This window comes from Callithrix jacchus, chromosome 14 (genome assembly GCF_049354715.1).
Source record: "Callithrix jacchus isolate 240 chromosome 14, calJac240_pri, whole genome shotgun sequence".
Lineage (NCBI taxonomy): Eukaryota > Metazoa > Chordata > Mammalia > Primates > Cebidae > Callithrix > Callithrix jacchus.
The window spans coordinates 9959356-9976242 of NC_133515.1; the positions used below are offsets into that span (position 1 = coordinate 9959356).

The 16887-nt window shown below is 39.7% G+C and overlaps 1 protein-coding gene and 1 pseudogene across 1 annotated transcript in view; both read right to left on the reverse strand.

Moving 5' to 3' along the window:
• Window positions 1–9514, reverse strand: part of LONRF2 (LON peptidase N-terminal domain and ring finger 2) — a 48596-nt gene extending 39082 nt beyond the window's left edge. Inside the window, exon 1 of the mRNA XM_017964097.4 lies at window positions 8694–9514. Coding sequence (XP_017819586.4) covers window positions 8694–9369 — 676 coding nt within the window. The 5' untranslated portion in view covers window positions 9370–9514. The remainder of the gene's footprint in view (window positions 1–8693) is intronic.
• On the reverse strand, window positions 105–262 carry LOC144579406 (U2 spliceosomal RNA; annotated as a pseudogene).
• Window positions 9515–16887: the final 7373 nt, after the last annotated feature.

The following is a 16887-nucleotide window of genomic DNA, read 5'->3' on the forward strand; positions in this document are numbered from 1 at the left end:
ATCCCAGTCTCCACTAAAATACAAAAAGTTACCTGGGTATAATGCTATGTGTCTATAATTCCAGCTACTGGGGAGGCTGAGGCAGGAGAACTGTTTGAACCCGGGAGGTGGAGGTTGCAGTGAGCCGAGATTGTGCCACTGCACTCCAGCCTGGGTGACAAAGTGAGACTCCTTCTCAAAAAAAAAAAAAAAAAAAAAAAAAAACCGGAAAAAATTCACTTTCCATCTATACTTGATCTTAGCCAAAAGGCCAAGAAGCAGTCACTTCTCAACTAGACACTGAATGAATCAAACTGTCTCTTTGTGGACTTCTACCATTTGGTGATACATTTATGAGGTCAGCACTTCACAATTTAGTCTTTTAAAATACGTAAAATAAATGCCTACACATTTTCTAAGCATTAAACCTTAGGCGTAACAAAGCTAAAGGAATTATTCAAGGGCCACTCAAAAATAAGTGGAAGAGGAAGTGCAAATTAAAAGTCTTCGTGTAGAGAAAACATGGAAGAAAAATGTACATATGTACTTTCCAAAGAAATGACATAAAATTTCAGTAGGTTTGCCAATTGACCCCTCTAAGGGGAAAAGTCACAAGAGAGCAGCCTAAGACCCAGGCTTTGCAAGGAAAAGAAGCGATATGTACCACGTTTGTGTTTAGGGTTGATCAAAGGCTGTTTTCCAACTGTAACCCAGAGCCCCTGTTGTACTAGGAGCTAGGGTTACTGCTATAAAATCTGTCAAATGTGTGCGGTGCTGAGAAATGGAGAACTGTATGTTATTTTAAATTAGTTAAATGAGCTGGGTGTGGTGGCTCACATCTGTAATTTCCAACACTTTGGGAGGCCAAACTGGGCGGATCACTTGAGGTCAGAAGTTTGAGAACAGCCTGGCCAACATGGCAAGACCCTATCTCTACTAAAAGTAAAAAATTAGCCAGGTGTGGTGCCACGTGCCTGTAATTGCAGCTACTCAGGAGGCTGAGGCACAAGAATCATTTGAACCTGGGAAGAAGAGGTTGCAGTGAGCCAAGATTGTGCTACTGCACTCCAGCCTGGGCAACAGAGTGAGACCCTGTTTCAAATAACAAACAAACAAACAAGTTAAATGAACAGACACAGAAAGCAATAAAAACTGAGTAGTGTTCCCTGTGGATAGAAAGAATGAATGGCAATACTTCTCATAGCCTATTTATTCAAACTGATGAGAGACTTACCAAGTCAAGTCCACAAATCTTAGGTATACATCTTGAACCTTTACATACACACCCAGGCAATCACCATGCAGATCATTCCCAGGGCTTAGGAAGGTTCCCTTGAGCACTATCCTACTTAGTGTGCCCCTGCTAAAGGGAACCACCATTCTCACCTCTATCACTATTGATTCATTTTTCCTGTTTCCTAACTTCTATACATGGATATTTATAGATGGACTGTACATTTTTGTATCTGACTTCTCATTAAATTATCATTCTGTGAGATTCATTCATATTGTTATATCTCAGTAATATTTTAAATAAAATTTAAAAATTGTGTAATATTACACTGTATGACTTATTTACTCATTGTACTAGTGATGAACATTTAAACTGTTCCCCCAAAATTTCTGGCATATATAAATAAAACTGCAATGAACATTCCTGTACACATATTCTGATGGACATAAGCATTCATTTTTATCTAAAATATACTCAAAAGTAGAAACGTCATATCAGAGGTTGTATGTGTTTAGCGCTAGAAGGTGCTACCAAACATATTTCTTGAGTTGTTGTACAAACTTGTGCTTCTGCCAGTAATTTAAGAGTTCCAATTCCTTCAAATAAAAACTAAGTAATGGCTGGGCGCGGTGGCTCAAGCCTGTAATCCCAGCACTTTGGGAGGCCAAGGTGGGTGGATCACGAGGTCAAGAGATCGAGACCATCCTGGTCAACATGGTGAAACCCCGTCTCTACTAAAAAAATACAAAAAATTAGCTGGGCATGGTGGCACGTGCCTGTAATCCCAGCTACTCAGGAGGCTGAGGCAGGAGAATTGCCTGAACCCAGGATGCAGAGGTTGTGGTGAGATCGCGCCATTGCACTGCAGCCTGGGTATCAAGAGCGAAACTCCATCTCAAAAAAAAAAAAAAATTAATTAATTAAATTAAATAAAAATTAAAAAAACCCTAAGTACTGCCAGTTCTTTTCATTTCAGCTACTCTGGTGGGTATGTACTAACTTATTTTAATCTTGATTTGCATTTGATCACTAATTATGTTGCACAGTCTTTTAGATATTAATTGCTCAGTTTGAGATCTAGTTTTATAAAGCATCTGCTTAACTCTTTGCCTATCACATAGTTTCAGCTGAAGCTGTAGTTTTCTATTGATGCCGTTAAGTGAGCACTTACTGTCTTTAGACTGATTGGCTTTTCTTTTGGAATCACAGGCATTGTTTATTCTGCATTAGCGGTCTCAGTAAGATATTTGTATACTTGCTACCTTCTCACTCTTTTGGGGGTAACAAAATTTTATGGTTATGCTTTTTGCATCTTACTTAAGAAATAACTGCATACTCCAAGTCCATGGAAACAGTCTCCTATGACTCCTAGATGTTTAATTGTAATTGTGTTTTATGATGTGAGTTAGGAATTCAGGTTCATTTTTTTCCATACAGAAAAGCAACTGACTCTTTTTTCCCCATTGAATTACACTAGCATCTTTGTAGTAAATCAAGACACTGTATATGTGAGAGCCAGTTTCAATGTGTTTATTTTTGAGCCAACAAAATGCTGTCCTAATTACTGCATCATTATAGTAAGTACTGGTATCTGCCAGTGTAAATCCTCCAGCTTTGTTGTTTTTCTTCATTATTGCCTTGGCCATTCATCAATTTCCACCAGAAACATTTTTTTGGCACTGAATTTATCATTCAATCAACAGAAAACTGACATCTTGCCAACAGTGAGTTTTGCAATCCGTGAAAAAAGCGACATATCCATCCATTTAAGTCTGCTTTAATTTCTCTTGGAAATGTTTCATATTTTCAGTGTATTGCAGTGAAATTTTCAGTGTAGAGGTATTAAACATATTTCAGATATTTCAGGATTTATTCCAAGGAATTTCTTTATATAAATTGTTTTAAATTTTGTTTTCTATTTGCTTTTTGCTAAGTATATAGTTATCTTTGATACTTCTATATTAACCTTGTAGTCAGCAATCTGGATAAATCATTTATAATTTCTAATACTTCATATATTCTTCTGGAGTTTCCTGTACACCATGTCATCTACAAATAATGATAGTTTAAAAAAATCTTTTATTTTTCTAGTCTTAATACATAGCTAGCTAGAATCTCCAGTGCAATGCAGAATGGCAGTGACAACAGAACATTGTTACCTTCTTGTTCAATGGGAAAACACTATTTTATCACTAATTATGATAGCTGCCATCTCATTTTTGTAGACTTCTAACAAATTAAGAAAGTTCCCTTTTATTTGTAGTTTCCTGAGAGATACTAACATGCATCATATAATTTTTCTCTTTTTTGTAAAGATGGTGAATTACATTGCTTGATTTTCATGGATAAAACAAAACTTAACCTGCTTGATCATGATGTGATGGTTCTTTAAGGATACCAGTGGGTTCAGTTTGCTAATATATTGTTTAGGATTTTTGCAAATATACTCGTAAGAAACATTGGACTGTACTTTTCCTGTCTTTTATAGATGTTGACTCCTTTTTTTCTTCTTTCTATCCTCTTTGGATTCTATTTGCTTTTCTTTTTCTAGCCTCTTGAAAAGGAAGCCTAGAGATTACTGACTATCAGCTATTCTTTTGTAGTACAGGCACTTAAAACAGTAAGTTTCCCTCTTAAGTACTGTTGCATTGCATCCCATAGTGTTTGATATTTGTATTTTCATTATCATTCAGCTAAATCAGAAAAATTTCTAATCAGAAAATTTTCCAATTTTTGTGATTCATTTTATCCATCATTAGATAAAAATGTTGCTTAATTACCAAATATTTGAAGATATTCTGTTTATCTGCTATTTAATTTTAGCTTAAGCCCACAGTGTTTAAAGAACATATACTGATTTCAATATTTATTTCAACTTCTTTCATGGCCTAACCCAGGAGTTGGCAAACACAACCAAAGGCCAACTCCAGTGCCCTGCCTATGGTCATGGGAGCCTAAATGGTTGGTATTTTTGCAATGGTTGTATGTAGTGACACACATTAATTAAATCAAAGTGCTGAAGTATGTTGTATTTATATCCTTACCTATTTTAAGTTTTGTTCAAAATCTCCAATTATTTCCCCTTTTATTTTTGTCTCCTTTTGTTCTCTCTGCATGTGTGTGTGTATACCTGTTGTTAGGTACATAACAATTTAGGAATATTATTACCTTTTTTTCTGTTGAACTGACCCATTCATCATAAGTGTTTTTATTTCTTCTGATAGTCCTTGCCTTAAAGAATAGTCATTTTGCCCTATCAGGCGTTTTTTTTTGGTCAATCTTTGTATAGTATGAGTTGCCATCCTACTAATTTTAACCTTTTTTTGTGTTCTTACATCTAGAAAGTTTACCTCATATGTAAACAGCATGTAGCTATACTTCACTTAATACAGTCTGCTAACATTTAGTTTTTAAAGGGAAAATTCAGGTATTCACACTTAATGTAAATTAAATCCCCATTTTTCTATTTCTTTTCTAGTTGTCCCATTCATTTTCTGCTGCTCTATTCTTCCCTCTCATTTTCTTTTGGATTAATCAAGTATTACTTTGCTATTCCACTATAGCTTTTTAATTTTACCTTCTTTCATTGTCCTGTTGGTGGTAACCCAAGAGAGTAGAATATACAAACCTGATTTAGCAGTCTGCTTTTATTAAATGAGTACTTTTACTACCTCCAAAAAAGTGTACAAACCATACAACAATTTAACTGTATTTACCCATTCTGACTTTGTACTATTGCCATATCTTTCATTTTTATGTCTGTTACAAACACTACAAGACATTAATATTGTTACTTGAAACAGTCAATATTGTCTTATATTGTTACACCTTCTAGCACTCTTTACTCTGTCCATTAGTTCCATGCTTCCATATGGATAATTTTCCTTTAGCCTGAAGACTTCCCCTCAGTATATCATGACATGCAATTCTGATGGCAATAAAATCATTTCACTTGATTTATTTATTTGGTTTAAAGCACCTTGATTTTGTCTTCATTTGTGAAAAATATTTCCAGCTGGGTAAAGAATTCCAGCTAGGTTTTTGTCTTTCAGCACTTTAAAGACATTATTCCCTTGTCTTCTAGCTTTAATAATTTTGTTTAAAAGCCAACTGTCAGTCTTGCTATGATCCCTTTGAAGGAAGTATGTCCTGTCTTCTCTAACTGCATTTAAATTCTCTTTATCTTTGATTTTCAGGAACTTGACTGTATTTGGATGGGTTTTGTGTATATGTTTCTGTATGCACTGTGTCCAACTTGTGTCCACCCTATTGGGCTTAGTGAACTTTTTGATTCAGTGATTTAAAGTTTCTCATCAGATTTGGAAAATTCTCAATTACTCTTTTCTTTAAATATCTCTCTTGCCCTTCCTTTCTCTCTTCTTCTAGGATTCCAATTTCATAGTTGTGGGAAGTTTTGTCTGTGTCTCACATAACTCTCATGCTCTCTTTTATTCTTTTTCTGTGATCCAGTTTGGATATTTTCTGTTGACTTGCTTCTGAGTTTTCTCATTCAGACTTCTGATGTGTCCCATCTGGTTTGTAACAAATCTAATTAATTCTCAACTTCAGATATTGTATTTTGAATTTTCAGAAAACCCATTTGGTTCTTTTTTATAGAAAACTGTCTATTGAATGATTTATATTTTCATACATTCATTTACTTCTTTTAACACACATACTAGTCATTTTAAATTCCACTAATAACTTTTTGGCCAAAAGTAGTCACATGGCTCCACCTAACCACAAGTGGACCAGGAAGTACAATCCTGTCTTGTTTGGGGAAGGTATAGAGATATACATACTTGGAGAACAGCACTAATGACTACCACACTTGGCTAAGGTCACATAAATAAGTATTAGAGGTCAGGTGCAGTGGCTTATGCCTGTAATCCCAGCACTTTGGGAGGCTGGTGCAGGCAGACATGTGAAGACAGGAGTTGGAAATCAGCCTAGTCAACATAGTGAAACTCATCTCTACCAAAAATGCAAAAAAAAAACTACCAGGTGTGATGGTGCATGCCTATACTCCCAGCTACTTGAGAAGCTGAAGCACGAGAATCGCCCTTGAACCCAGGAGGCAAAGGTTGCAGTGAGTTGAGATCCTGACACTGCACTCCAGCCTGGGTGACAGAGCGAGACCCTGTCTCAATTAAAAAAGAAAAAAAAAAAAAAAAAGTCAGAGCTTGGATCTAAACACAGGTATTTTTGATTCCAAACATTTTTGAACTTTTATTATGTATTTTTTACTACAACAAAACCTCTTTTGGAGCTAATTTATTTTGAAACTAAATGTTTTTATAAAATTTTAAATTAACCTTTGAATAATGAATATATTGAGTAGATTCTATATAAGTTCTCATATGAATTAACTGAAATAGTCTATTTTAAAAACATATTTAAATTAGGTCTAATACATACACAGAAAAGCTAAAAATATAAGCATATAATTCAATGAACTATTGCGAAGTGAACACACTTGTGTAACCATCCTCTAAGTCAAGAAACAGAACATCACCACGACCCCACAGATCCCTCTTATACTTCCTCACAATCACTACTCCCTTTTTATCCACCCAAGGTAACCACTGTCCTTACTTCTAACATACTATAGTAATTTTGTCTGTTTGGACTTACAGATAAATAGGATCATATAGTAAAAACGACTGAGTCTGACTTCTTTCCCTTAACATTATGTTTGTGAGATCGGTCCACACTGTAGTTTGTAACTGTAATTGGTTTATTTTCTTTCTGTATAGTATGCTAAGACGACACAATCACATATTCACTCCTTCAGCTCTTACTGCACATTTGGGTTGTTTGAACTTTTGGGGTATCTCTAACAATGATATACACTCTTAGACCTACTTGCACATTTTTCGGGGGCACATATGCATATACCTCTTTGAAACGATTTAGCCAAGGATAAGCTTAACATCTGTAGCTACTACCAACTAATTTTCAGGGGTATAACTTGCAGTCCCATCAGCAGCATATGAATATTGCAGTTTTCATTTTTCTACATCTTGTCCAACATCTAAATATAGATGAAGTTATTTCCAATGAAAATTTGGTGTTGGAATTAGGTAGTGCAGTGAATGCAAAAGATATAGTGAATTTCAAAGGTTTAGTTTAAAAAAAAGTAAAATCTCAATTATATTTTGAGACTGAAGGCATGCTGAAATAATATTTTGGATGCATAGGGTTAAAAATTGCTAAAATAAATTTCATCTGCTTTTTTCCCTCCTTTATAATGTAGCTATAAGAAAATTTCGAATTATGTGTGGCTTCCACAATAGTTCTATTGGATAGTGCTGCTCTAACACCATCAATACCTAAATTAGTAGAAAACTAAAAAATATGCCTGCTAAAGTATGGATATGTTGGTTGCAAAAACCAGAATACTTGTTACTTAAGCTGAGTTTAGTGGGCTGTTCCAGCAGAGAATATCCCAGTTAGATACAGACATTGAACACTTGCTCAATTACCGGATCATTTTTTTTTTTTTGCAAGACAAAATTGAACGTTAGTCATTTTGTAATCTATGCCTCCTAAAAGAGAAAACCTTAACCTTAACTTTAAAATACAATGCATATTGCCTGTAGCATGCTAGAAGATTCTTTTAGGAACAAGAGATTCAACAAGTCTTCTTGGCTAGTGCTTTAAATCACATATACCCTATGTTATAAAACCAGTGAAACCAGAAAGCAAACCGTTCTCCTCACACTGCCAAAAACAACTGCTAATAGAGCGCATACTCATATGTCAGAGTTAAAACGACGACAGAAGTTTGGTCTTCTTTTTAGTTTAATGCCATTAACAGGTGGTGGTTGGGTGAAGGCAGGAGAATGTCTGTTGCTGGCCTTAGGCCTAAGATAAATAAGAGTGAATGAATAATTAAAAACGACACACACTAGTCAGTCTAACTATCTAGTAAGTTAAATACGCTATGACATCGAATGATGGCCTTGGAGACAGAGAGCAGTCTGGAGCCGGAGCATGTGACAGGATGACAGTAGAGTGGAAGGGGTTCCTTCCTGGCTGTACTAGGTGAAACCCAAAGCAAATCCTGCCCCAGCACAAGGCACCCCGTTTGGCGCCTCCAGTGTGTCAGCTATGTGCATTTTCCTTCAGGATGGGCAAAAATATTTCGTCATCCTCCCACTCCCCAACAGCACAGGAAGGGCTGAAAGAAAGGCCTACAGGTCCTTACTGAGCTGCTCCGGGGACCGCGGGAAACTTATCAACATCCTGGAAAAGACAAACCCAGTGGGGTGCACGTGGCCTCTGACAGCGACCACCATCGCGGCACGGTGTGGCCGCCCCACCTTTCACTTTCCCATAGTTAAGAAGCGAAGCGATCCCCAAGCTTGGACAAAGCGCGCGAAAGCTCAAAGCCTGTCGCCTCCACCAGTCAGCTCCCCACTCCGCTGCTGGGCCCGACAGGTGTGGGGGAGGCGGGCCCGCCCCATCGCCGACTCACCCAGCTCCAGGGCCTGGTCGCACCTGAGCAGCGCGGCCTCGGGCTGCTGCTGACGCTGCAGGCTCCGCGCCAGGCCCGCCAGCCTGCGCACCCTGCACTCAGCCGGGAAGCACCTCTCCAGCAGGCCGCACAGCACCACGTTCACGCGCCGCGCCTGCGGCCGCGCGGGCCCCGGCTCCACACAGCGCTTGCAGACCGTGAGCCCGCAGGGCAGCGTCACCGGCCGGTACAGCAGCCGCCGGCAGCGCGGGCAGCCGAGGAGGTCGCGGGGCGTGCGAGGCGCCGAGGCCGGCCCTCCCTCCGCAGGCGCCTCCGGCTCGCAGCCCGGGTTCTCCGCGGACAGCGGCCGCTCGCGCAGGTCTACGGCGCGCACCAGGCCGCCCGCCAGCTCCTCCAGTTCCTCCGGCCGCAGCGCCCCGAGCCGCGCAGCGCCGCGGAACGCGCCCAGGGCCTCGGGGAGGCGGCCGGCGCGCACCAGCGCGTCCCCCAGCCTCAGGCACAGGCCGCGGTCCGGTTGCGCCAGCCCGGCCAGCAAAGAGCGGAAGAGCTCGGCTGCCATCTCGTACTCGCCCGCGCTGAAGGCCTCGTCGCCCTCCGTCAAGCGCTGGGCTATCGGCTCCGCGCGGTCGCAGCCGGAGCACTGGGGCGGCGGCGGCGGGACAGGCTCGGGGCTCATCACCGTGGGGCTTGGACGACGCGAGTCCGGAGCGAAGGCGCGAAGAGGGGAGGAAGCGCTGTTGCTGCTGTTGCTGCTGTTGCTACTGTTGGGAACTGGCCGGCGGGAGCGCGGTCTCAGCCTTCGCCGGCAGCCAAGCGCGTCTGGGGGCGGCGCGCTGCGAGCCGCTGAAGTCGTGGGCGGGGGGCGGGCGCCCGGCTTGGGCAGCGTCCTCAGCGCGGCGTGGGCGGCGGGCTCCGCAGGGTCGCAAGCGCTCGCGGGCGGGGGGCCTTCCAGCCCCGCGGGCTGAGGTAACCCAGGTCGCTGCGAGAACACGGTGACCTCGCTCCAGCTCTGCGTCTCCTCCGATGCTTTCCCCCTCGCCTGGGGGCACCTGCGCGATTGCACGCGAGTCCTCCGACTCCCCGCAGAGGTGCTGGGGCCCTGTAAGCAGGTGGCTTTGGCTGCCGGCTGCTCGCGCGCGCGCACCGAGGCACCTGCCCTTCCACAGAGGCCTGGTCGCCCCGTAACCTGTGGCTCTGCTTAAGCGAGAACCCAGGAAAAGTCACCAAACGGACCACGCATCTCTAGCTTCGACTTAGGATATTGTCCTAAATGACTGGGGAGGCGGAAGTGGACACCCAGAGACCGCCGCCCTCAGCGAGCTTCCCTTAACGAAACTCTAGGCTGAGGCATTTTAGAACTCATTTGAACAGGAACGTGGAGGGCCAAGAGAACCAGAGGTGGGGAGGAGGAGGGATTTGAGAAATGGACAATTGTATTGCGCCCTTGATTAGAAAGCAGAAATCGAATTAGAAATAGAATTCTAGTTAACAGATTTAGAGTAGAAATAGAAAGTGTGCCTTAACATGAAGTACTGCAGACAGAAGTTGCTGGAGAGAGGGAGTTAAACGCTCCGTTGGTGTACAAACAAGGATTAAATTAAAATCCTCTGTGCACATTAACCAGGTTCAGAATTTCTCCTCTGTAGCCTGCTCCCTTCTTCCTGTCGCAGTATGTTTTATCCTATATTTGAATACAATAAAAGGCATTACGATATTCTAGAATTCATGCTACTATCCATATTTCAAGAAGTTTTTTTTTTTTTTTTTTTTTTTTTTTTTTAAGATGGGAAAGGATTTTCTACACCTAAAACTGCTGGCTAAAGAAAATACAAAATACCTCGACCGCATCTGACTTTTGGAAAGGAGAAATACCTCATTAAGTGAGAGAATATTTTAGACCAGTTCCTAAAAGGGGAAAAAGAGGCAACTTTTGGTTGGCCTTCTAGTTCTACAATAAACAAATACAGAGTACCCACCTCCCTTTCCGTGAAGGATTTTCCCCAGCTATCTCCTTAATTTAGTTGATAACAGTCTACTATTCGGGTCTCTTTTTCATTACTGAATTGTTTCAAATTCTCTTTTTCAATCACGGTTTGGATTTTATCTGCTTTCTTTATAAAATAACAATTCACTTATATTTGAAGGTGATCTATCCAGCAAATTCACAACTAACAATCAGGAAGCAATGGGGAAAGAGCTTCAGAGCACAGACCATACAGTAAAGATTATGGAACCTTATGATCTCAGATCCTATTTGTTCTTATTTTAGACAAATTTCTAGCAAGAGAACAGAAAGAAGCTTGCTGGAAATATGCCTGCTGAGAGGAAGACGTGTTTAAAGCAAAAATATTAATGTGTTGTGAGGTTTGTAACATGTAGAAATAAAATGTATCACATAACTAGCACAAAGGCAGGTAGAAGAGAAATGGCAGGATATTGTTGTAAGGTTCTGTTGCTATATGTCAAATGGTATAATGTTATCTTAAGAAAGACTGTAATGAAGTAAGGATGTGTACTCTAAAGCAACCTCCTAAATAACACAAAGAGCTGTAGTTCAAAAGCCTATAGAGATGAAATGAAATTGTAAAAAAAAAAAAAAAAAAAAACCCCAAAACTATTAATCCAAAAGAAGGCATAAAAAGAGAGGAAGGAAACAATTAGATAAAACAAATAGAGAACAAATAGCAAGATGGCAGATTTAAACCCAACTATACTGGTTAATGTTCATTAATTATTAATTATCTAAATATCTTAATTAAAAGGTAAAGATTGTCAAAAGGAAGACTCATATATGCTGCCTACAAGAAAAACATTTAAATATGAAAATACAAGTAAGGTTAATGTAAAAGGATGGAAAAAGATGTTCTAGTTAACGCTAACTAAAATAAATCTGGAGTGATTATATTGATATCTGACAAAGTAGATTACATAGCCAGGAACATTGCTAGGAGAAAGGATGGCTATTTCATAATAATAACGTGTCAGTTCATCAAGAGGACGTAATAGTCCTAACCATTTGTGTTCCCAATAACAGAGCTTTAAAATATTTTAAGCAAAAACTGAAGAACTGTAAGGTGAAATAGATAATAATTGTAGTTAAATATTTAAATATCACTATTTCACCACAAAAAGGAACAAGATCACGTCCTTTGCAAGGACATCAATGGAGCTGGAAGACATTATTCTCAGCAAACTAACATAGGAACAGAAAAACAGACACTGAATGTTCTCACTTATAAGTATGAGCTGAACAATGAGAACACATGGACACAGGGAAGAGAACAACACACACTGGGGCCTGTCGGAGGTGGGATTGAGGGAGAGAGAATGTTAAGAAAAATAGTCAATACATGCTGGGCTTAAAACCTAGGTGATGGTTTGACAGGTGCAGCAACCCCCCATGGCACATGTTTACCTATGTAACAAACCTGCACATGTACCCAGCAACTTAAAATAAAAATAAAATACCCCACTTTCAACAATTAATACAAGTATACTGAAAATCAGTAAGGATATAGAAGACTTAAGCAATTCTACAAACCAACTCAACCTGACTGATATTTATGGAATACTCCACCCAAAAATAGCAGAATACACATTCTTTTCTTTTCTCTTTTTAAATATATATATATATATTTATATATATTTATATATATTTATATATATATAAATAATTGTACTTTAGGTTCTGGGGTACATGTGCAGATCATGCAGGATTATTGCATAGGTGCATACATGGCAATGTGGTTTGCTGCCTCCATCACCTGTCACCTATATCTGGCATTTCTCCCCATGTTATCCCTTCCCAACCTCCCTACCCCTCACTGTCCCTCCCCTAGTCCCCCGCAACAGACCCCAGAGTGTGGTGCTCCCCTCCCTGTGTCCATGTGTTCTCATTGTTCAACACCCACCTATGAGTGAGGACATGTGGTGTTTGATTTTCTGTTCTTGTGTCAGTTTGCTGAGAATGATGGTTTCCAGATTCATTCATGTCCCTACAAAGGACATGAACTCATCCATTTTTTATGGCTGCATAGTATTCCATGGTGTATATCTGTCACATTTTCCTTGTCCAGTCCATCATTGATGGGCATTTGGGTTGGTTCCAGGTCTTTGCTATTGAACATACATATGCATGTGTCTTTATAATAGAATGATTTATAATCCTTTGGATATATACCCAATAATGGGATTGGATATACATGTGCATGTGTCTTTATAATAGAATGATTTATAAGCCTTTGGATACATACCCAGTAATGGGATTGCTGGATCAAATGGAATTTCTATTTCTAGGTCCTTGAGGAATCGCCACACTGTCTTCCACAATGGATGAACTAATTTACACTCCCACCAACAGTGTAAAAGTGTTCCTATTTCTCGTCGTCCTTTCCAGCATCTGTTGTCTCCAGATTTTTTAATGATTGCCATTCTAACTGGTGTGAGATGGTATCTCAATGTGGTTTTGATTTGCATTTCTCTTATGACCAGTGATGATGAGCATTTTTGCATGCTTATTGACTTCGTATATTTTATTTTGTAAACTGTCTGTTCATGTCCTTTGCCTGCTTTTGAATGAGTTTTTTTTTTCTCTTGTAAATCTGTTATATTTCTTTGTGAATTCTAGATATTAGCCCTTTGTCAGATGGGTAGATTGCAAAAAATTTTTCCCCATTCTGTTGGTTGCTGGTTCACTCTAATGATTGTTTCTTTGGCTGTACAGAAGTTCTGGAGTTTAATTGGGTCCCATTTGTCTATTTTGGCTTTTGTTGCTAATGCTTTTGGTGGTTTAGTCATGAAGTCCTTGTCTATGCCTATGTCCTGAATAGTATTGCCTTAGGTTTTCTTCTAGGGTTTTTATGGTGTTTGGTCTTATGTTTAAGTCTTCAATCCATCTGAAGTTAATTTTAGTGTAAGGTCTAAATTCAGGAAGGGGTCTAGTTTCTGTTTTCTGCACATGACTAGCCAGTTTTCCCAACACCATTTATTAAACAGGGAATCCTTTCCCCATTGCTTGTTTTTGTCAGGTTTGTCGAAGATCAGATGGTTACAGATGTGTGGTGTTGCTTTGAGGTGTCTGTTCTGTTCCATTGGTCTGTATCTCTGTTTTGGTACCAGTACTGTGCTGTTCTGATTACTGTAACCTTGTAGTATAGTTTGAAGTCAGGTAGCGTGATGCCTCTAGCCTTGTTCTTTTTGTTTAGGATTTTCTTGGCTATGTGGGCTCTCTTTCAGTTCCATATGAAGTTTAAGGTGGTTTTTTTTTCAGTTCAGTGAAGGGGGTCATAGGTAGCTTGATGAGGAGAGCATTGAATCTATAAATTCCTTTGGGCAGTATGGCCATTTTCACAATATTGGTTCTTCCTAACCATAAGCATGGAATGTTTCTCCATCTGCTTGTGTCCTCTCTTATTTCCTTGAAGAGTGGTTTGTAGTTCTCCTTGAAGAGGTCCTTTACATCCTTTGTTAGTTGTATTCCTAGGTATTTTATTTTCTTTGTAGCAATTGTGAACGGCAGTTTGTTCTTGATTTGGCCCTCTGTTAGTCTGTTATTGGTGTATAGGAATGCTTGTGATTTCTGTACAGATTGATTTTGTATCCTGAGACTTTGCTGAAGTTGTTGATCAGTTCAAGGAGATTTTGGGCCAAGATGATGATGTCTTCTAAATATACAATTATGCCATCTGCAAATAGAGACAATTTGACTTCCTCCTTTCCTACTCGAATACTTTTTATTTCTTTTTCTTGCCTGATTGCTCCAGCTAGAACTTCCAATACTATATGGAATAGGAGTGGTGAGAGAGGGCATCCTTGTCTAGTGCCAGATTTCAAAGGGAACGCTTCCAGTTTTTGCCCATATAGTATGATATTGGCTGTGGGTTTGTCATAAATAGCTTTTATTATTTTGAGATACATTCCATCAATACCTAGTTTATTGAGAGCTTTTAGCATAAAGGGCTGTTGAATTTTGTCAAAGGCCGTCTCTGCATCTATTGAGGTAATCATGTGGTTTTTGTCTTTGGTTCTGTTTATGTAGTGGATTACATTTATAGACTTGCATATGTTGAACCAGCCTTGCATACCCAGGATGAAGCCCACTTGATCATGATGGATAAGCTTTTTGATGTGCTGTTGCAATCGTTTTGCCAGTATTTTATTGAAGATTTTTGCATCTATGTTCATCATGGCCTGAAGTTTTCTTTTTTTGTTGTTTGTCAGGTTTTGGTATCAGGATGATGTTGGTCTTATAAAATGATTTGAGAAGGATTCCCTCTTTTTGTATTGTTTGGAATAGTTTCAGAAGAGAGGTACCAGCTCCTCTTTGTATGTCTGGTAGAATTCTGCTGTGAACCCATCTGGACCTGGGCTTTTTTGGTTGGCAGGCTATTAATTGCTGCCTCAACTTCAGCCCTTGTTATTGGTCTATTCAGGGTTTCCACTTCTTTCTGGTTTAGGCTTGGGAGGGTGCAAGTGTCCGTGAATGTATCCATTTCTCCAGGTTTACTGGTTTATGTGCGTAGAGTTGTCTGTAGGAATCTCTGATGGTAGTTTGTATTTCTGTGGAATCGGTGATGATACCCCCTTATAGTTTTTTATTGCATCTATTGGATTCTTCTTTCTTTTCTATTAATCTGGCTAGCTCTCTATTTTGTTGATCTTTCAAAAAAAACCAGCTCCTGGATTTATTGATTTGCTGAAGGTTTTTTTTGTGTCTCTATCTCCTTCAGTTCTGTTCTGATCTTGTCTTCTGCTAGGTTTTGAGTTTTTTTGATCTTGCTCCTCTAGCTCTTTCAATTTTGATGATAGGGTGTTGATAATAGCTCTTTCCTTGCTTCACATGTGGGCATTTATTGCTATAAATTTCCCTCTAGAGACTGCTTTAAATGTGTCCCAGAGATCCTGGTACATTGTCTTTTGATCGGAGCATTCAGCCCATTTACATTTAAGGTTAATATTGTTATGTGTGAATTTGATCCTGCCATTTTGATGCTAGCTGGTTGCTTTGCCTGTTAGTTGACACAATTTCTTCATTGTGTTGATGGTCTTTATAATTTGGTACGTTTTGGAGTGGGTGGTACTGGTTGTTCCTTTCTATGTTTAGTGCTCTTTCAGGAGCTCTTGTAAGGCAGGCCTGGTGGTGACAAAATGTCTCAGCAATTGCTTGTTTGTAAAGGATTTTATTTCTCCTTTGCATATGAAGCTTAGTTTGGCTGGATATAAAATTCTAGGTTGAAAGTTCTTTTCTTTAAGGATGTTGAATATTGGCCCCCACTCTCTTCTGGCTTAGCGTTTCTGCCGAGAGATCTGTTGTGAGTCTGATGGGCTTCCCTTTGTGGGTAACCCAACCTTTCTCTCTGGCTGCCCTTAGCGTTTTTTCCTTCATTTCAACCCTGGTGAATCTAATGATTATGTGCCTTGGGGTTACTCTTCTTGAGGAATATCTTTGTGGTGTTCTCTGTATTTCCTGAATTTGAAAGCTGGCCTGCCTTGCTAGGTTGGGGAAGTCTCCTGGATAATATCCTGAAGAGTGTTTTCTGGCTTGGATTCATTCTCTTCATCACATTTAGGTACACCTATCAAACGTAGATTAGGTCTTTTCACATGATCCCATATTTCTTGGAGGCTTTGTTCTTTTTCCTCTTTTTTCTCTATTCTTGCCTTCTCATTTTATTTCACTAAGTTGATCTTTAATCTCTGATATCCTTTCTTCTTGGTTGATTCAGCTATTGAAACTTGTGTATGCTTTGCAAGGTTCTTGTGCTGTGTTTTTCAGCTCCATCAAGTCATTTACGTTCTCTAAGCTGGTTATTCTGGTTAGCATTTCATGTAACCTTTTTTCAAGGTTCTTAGTTTCTTTGCATTGGGTTAGAACATGTTCTTTTAGCTCAGAGAAGTTTGTTATTACCCGCTTTCTGAAGCCTGTTACTGTCAATTCATCAGACTCATTCTCCATCCAGCTTTGTTCCCTTGCTTGTGAGGAGTTGTGATCCTTTGGAGCAGGAGAGGTGTTCTCGTTTTTGGTGTTTTCATCCTTGTTGTACGGGTTTCTTCCCAGCTTCATGTATTTGTCTACCTGTGGTCTTTGTAGTTGGTGACTTTTGGATGGGGTCTCTGAGTGGACATCATTTTTGTTGATGTTGAAGTTATTTCTTTCTGTTTTTCAGTTTTCCTTCTAATAGTCAGGCCCCTCTGC